At 45.7% G+C, this 5,120-nt stretch overlaps 1 protein-coding gene and 1 long non-coding RNA gene across 3 annotated transcripts in view; one reads left to right on the top strand and one right to left on the bottom strand.

Moving 5' to 3' along the window:
- The window catches only part of LOC102469824 (uncharacterized), a 16,172-nt gene extending 11,700 nt beyond the window's left edge, over positions 1–4,472 (top strand). The window contains exons 2-3 of one of the 2 annotated variants that reach the window (XR_003546760.1): positions 2,330–2,458; positions 4,053–4,472. This is a non-coding gene — a long non-coding RNA (uncharacterized LOC102469824). The remainder of the gene's footprint in view (positions 1–2,329; positions 2,459–4,052) is intronic. The other variant, XR_336509.2, reaches the window with a different exon arrangement.
- The window catches only part of HPX (hemopexin), a 9,135-nt gene that overhangs the window by 1,698 nt on the left and 2,317 nt on the right, over positions 1–5,120 (bottom strand). The window contains exons 5-7 of the mRNA XM_006161980.3: positions 4,481–4,634; positions 3,600–3,812; positions 2,932–3,069 (exon numbers count right to left, since the gene is read on the bottom strand). Of these exons, the coding sequence (XP_006162042.1) occupies positions 2,932–3,069; positions 3,600–3,812; positions 4,481–4,634 (505 nt within the window). The remainder of the gene's footprint in view (positions 1–2,931; positions 3,070–3,599; positions 3,813–4,480; positions 4,635–5,120) is intronic.

Genomic DNA, 5,120 nt, shown 5'->3' on the forward strand with positions numbered 1-5,120 from the left:
TTCCCAATTTTGGAAAAAGAAATTACCAGGAACCAATTCCCCAGTCCCAGAAAGCTGAGTCATTCCCGAAACCTCTCTTCTTCCTTCTCTGCTCTGACCAATATCCAATTTCCCACTTAATGACATCAGCAGTACCTCCAAAATATGTCAGGGTAAATCCTCACCACCTCTGCTGCTATCGTCCTCATCTAAGATGTCATTGCATCTAATCTGGAAAACTGCAGGAAGTACTAGCTGGATTCCCTCTTTACACAGCCTTATCTTCAGGACTGATTCTCCATAAGAAGCCAGGATGATCTTTTTAAAAATATGTCATAATGTATCACAGCCTTCCTCAAGACCATCTCGATTCCTTTTACGGTAGGAAATCTTTGCCAAATATATGTAGCCTGGCCTCTTCTTCCTTCTCTCTTCTATCCACCCACCTGCTCCTTCTCTGTGTTCCAGCCATACCAACCTTCTTTCTTGATTCCTTGAATTATCTCGTGTTCATTCTCCCTAAAATGTTTTTCCTCTAGTGTTTGGTGTGACTAATTCCTCTTCATTGCTGAAATCTTAGCTCAAAAATCATCTCTTCAGAAGAGAGTTCCCTCATTCCCCTTTCTTCTATTATCCTGTCTTATTTTCTTCACAGATCTTCCTCCCCCCCCCACCCCGCTAGAGGGAATGTGCACTTACCAGAGATGGAGAAAGGGAGAGGGAGAAACTTCCCTTAAGGGGTATGGTCATGCCACATTCCTTCTCCATTTCTCCATCATTTTGGGATTTTTTACACACATCTGTCTTGTTTCTCAAGCCACCAGGGCTGGCATTTGAACAATAGAGGGCCATGTGGGATCCAGTTCCCTTAATCATTAGGCTACAGGGTCAGTCCCATGGATCTTAATACTCTCTGAAAATAGTCTCTTTCTTTCTTTCTCTTTCTCACTGTCCTTTCTCCCTCCAGTGGGCTCTAGGAGGGATGGCATCTTGTCTGCTATGGTGACTACTATGTCCCAGTGCCTAGAATGATGCCCAGAGCCTATAAGTGGCTCAATAAATATGTGTTGAGGAAGTACCTGGTGTTCTTGCAGCAGCTTTAAGTTCTCTTTATAGCTGTATACTAGTACGTAGTAGTGATTGACATACTCACTTCTCTTCCTGCTAAAACTAGTTGCCCTACTCGTGGGCATCGATTTTTTTTTGGAGAGGTTTTTGCTATAGGGCGCATGTGCTCGCCAGACAGACACAGAGAGACAGAGAGACAGAAAGCAAGAAACCACCCCCCAGGGGGGATGGCCACGCTGCAGTCCCCTCTCCTCCATTCTCCCCTCAGGATCTTGGGCACGCATGCACACGCGCCCGGCGTGAGTTTAAGCCACTGGGTCCGGGACTCGAAACGTGGTTCGACCACGTGGGAGTCCAGCGACATGGCCATTACGCTAACTGCTGGTCCCACTCCTGGACATTTTGAGAACCAGAATTATACTGCTCTTTGTGCAGAGGAAATAAGTGTCAGACCCCCAACCATCAGTAGTCAATGCTTAGGCTGGCCAGCAACCACTTTGATATGGTCTGACATGAAATGCAGGTTGCAATACACAAATTCCCTCTCTGGGTCACACTGGTGTCTTCACTGAGAGTGCGTCCTCAACTCAGCTGGGTATTTTTAACATAATGGTGTTCTCCCTGCGGCTGTGTGCTCTCTCAACATTTATGGACCAATTCTGATACTTTTCATTAGGATTTTAGTTGTAGTCTCTTTGTGGTCACATGACCTTGCTATTCTGGGATCTCTCCCTCCACTTCTGTGTGGTTCTTGTGACCTTGTTTTCTCTCCCTCTCTTTGGGGTACCTGTCTCTCCCTCTCTACCTCTCTCTCTCTGTGTCTCATTTCCTGCATGTCTTCCCAACAGTTCCACGTACTCACTATAGTTGCATTTCCCCTGATGTGTGTTCTTACTATGGCATATGTTCCCAGTGTGATTTTGGAGTTTCACTACAGGTGTGTGTTTCATCACAGCTGTGTGTTCTCATTATAGGGTGCAAAAAAAAATGCTGTGGGGATATGCTCTCTGTGTGGCTGTGAGTTTTTTAATAGAACTTCACAGTCGTAACTGATCACATTTGTCCAGAAGTTAGGAGTACAAGAGTATTTTTGCTATTCTATAATCTCACCATTCCCTGCCTTTGTATCTGATCGTACATATATCTTAGATTGGATGTAATACAGTTATTGACTCTCTCAGAGATTTTCTCAAGGGTGGACCATGACTCTTCACTGCCTGCCTAACTGACACCAGAATGTCATTCTGCATCATTAGATGACTTCTACCATTTGATGCCATAGGTAACAGGAGGAGTATCTCACTGACCACGCAGAAGGAACCTCCATAGGCTAGCAAAGCCACCTTTGAAAGGCCTAAGGTGACCAATACTTCTTGGCTGCTTCTCAACAATGGAACTGTCTCATCTCCAGGTATAATTGAGCTCGGAGTCCTGAACATAGGAACTAACATCTGGACAAAACATAGAGCACCTGAGGATAAATTCAAGGGAGTCAGAGGACTCAAAAGACATGCAAGAGCAAAAGAATATAGGGAGGCACATATACGGAGAGGTCCAGGGAGTGAGGAGAGCCAGAGGACTCAGTAAGGGATTGGGCAAGGAGGACATGAAGAGTATGGCTCTACAAAGGTCCAAAGAAGCCAGAGAGATATAGATATATTTGTTCCAGGAAGATAGACAGGTGGATAAAGTTGGAAGCCTGGGCAGTATGAAACAAGGTTGAAAAATATGCATTAGGGGAGACCAGGGATGCAAAAGGGCATGTTAGGGATGGGAGAGAACGGAGGCGAAATAAGGGACACACTGATAGAAATGGCAGAAATGTGTCAAAGATGGGAGACAAATGAGATGACAGGGCAGAGATGAATTGGGGGCATTACTCACCACTGAAGGCATAGGTGGCACCATGGTCGTCAGACGTCAGTGCAGACAAGAGTAGATCAGGACTACAGCGTGAATACTCCAGGCCATGGTGGGTACCATTTCCATGGGCAGTCCTATTCCTGTATCTATGGCCATGGCCTGTGGGGAGAAATAGGTGAGTGGAATACAGAAGGAGGCTTGAGGTCAGAGTGAGGTCCGAGGTAGAAAAGATGACTGGGGCTAGTAGGAGTATGGGCTTCCCTCCTATGAGGAGAATGAGAAGAGCCAGAATGGAAAATGGGCTGGAGTAGGAACCAAGGTGGAGGATCAGCAGATAGCATAATGATTACGTCACTGAACTCCCATGTAGTTGACTGTGATTCGAGTCCTGGACCCGGTGACTTAAAACTCACACCTGGAGCGTGTACGTGCATGCCCAAGATCCCAAGAGAAGAATGGAGGAGATGGGATTGTGGAGAGGTCATCCCCCCGGGTGCTGATTTCTCACTTCCTGTCTCTCTGTCTCTCTGACAAGCATACACTCCCTATAGTAAAATTCACTCTTTAAAAAAAAAAAGAAGAACCAAAGTGGAATACTACAGAGTTATGGTGAGAGCTTGAGCACCCAAGGTCCAAAAGCTCAGAAAGATGGGTGAATTTTAGCAAGCTTGTGCCTAGAGCTTTCTTACCTCTGCCAGGGCAGGACATGAAGTAGTCTCGGGCATCCAGAGGATACCTGGGAGGCACCTCTCCCGTGACTGGGTTGAAGCGCAGGAACTGGTTACCCTGGAAGCAGTAGTAGCGGCCAAGCCAGCGCAGGGCAGAGGAGCAGTTTCCAACAGCTGGCCATTCTCGCTCCTTTTTTTCTCCCGTAGTGAAGTCCCAGAACCATTCACGGTTACCTTTGTTCAATCAACAAACATTCAGTGAGACAGAGTTATGTCATCCATTATGCTTGCACTAGGCCCAGGATGGGCCAGATATGATATTGGCCATATGGAGCTCAGAGTCCTGCAGGGAGACAGCTGAGGAGAGCAGTCAATCATACAATAAAATTTAGCAGCAACATGCACATGATTAGCTAAACAATAGGAGGGAAGAGTCAGAGAAAACTTAAGGTGATACATTGAAATCTGATGTAGGAGTTACAAGGCAGACAAGAAGAGAAGATGGAACTCTAGAGGAAGGATAAAGACCAAAGTATGAAGAAAATTGACAACTACATAGAGTTTCTGGAGTTGACATTCAAGGTAAGGGTATGATGAGAGTCAAAGCTGGAGGTTCACCAAGGGGATGGTCATGGAGAGCCCTGTGTATAAGACTAAGGAGTATAGATTTGTCCCAAAGGTCATGGGGAACAATGAGGGACATTTAGCAGAATTATACCCAATTACATTTACCACAATGACTTCTCATCCTCTTACTTGACCTTTAGACCATAACTGGTTACTCTCTTTCCCTTCCTTAGAAAATTACACAGTGGTTCCACTACCATCATCGCTACCACTACCACCACCACCACCACAACCCACCACTCATCCAGGTTCTTTGGATTCCAGCCTGGACTGACCTTGGAAGAAGAGGACACCTTCATCTTGGCATTCTCCACGGTGACATTCCACAGCAGCATCCAAAGGAGAAGGGATTCCAGGAAATTCTTCTTGGAGTGACTTGGGATATCCATTCTCTTTCTTTCCAGAAGAATACATCCAGACTTTGTCCCCCTGTATCCAAAAACATTATCTTTTTAATTGTGTACCCCTAGATACTTCCACTCTGCATACACCTACAATGTCTTTAACTTATTGCATTTATGCAATATCCTTCTGCAGACCCCACACACTTTGAGTCCATCTGTAAATAACAATGTACACAATACTTTGTGCAAATCCAGTAGTTATCAAAACACATACACATGAGACCAGCAGTTAGCGTAATGGCTATGTCGCTGGACTTCCATGAGGTTGACCGCAGTTCGCGTCCTAGACCCGGTGGCTTAAAACTCATGTTGGGCGCAAGTGCGTGCGTGCCCAAGATCCCGAGAGGAGAATGGAGGAGAAGGGATTGCAGCATGGCCATCCCCCCTGGGGGGTTATTTCTCGCTTTCTGTCTCTTTGTCTCTCTCAGTCTGTCTGGCGAGTGCACGCACCCTATGGCAAAAAAAAAAAAAAAAAAACCTCTCTCAAAAAAAAAAAAACAAACAACACGAC

Source organism: Tupaia chinensis, unplaced genomic scaffold (assembly GCF_000334495.1).
Source record: "Tupaia chinensis unplaced genomic scaffold, TupChi_1.0 Scaffold139491_1, whole genome shotgun sequence".
In the NCBI taxonomy this organism is placed as follows: Eukaryota; Metazoa; Chordata; class Mammalia; order Scandentia; family Tupaiidae; genus Tupaia; species Tupaia belangeri.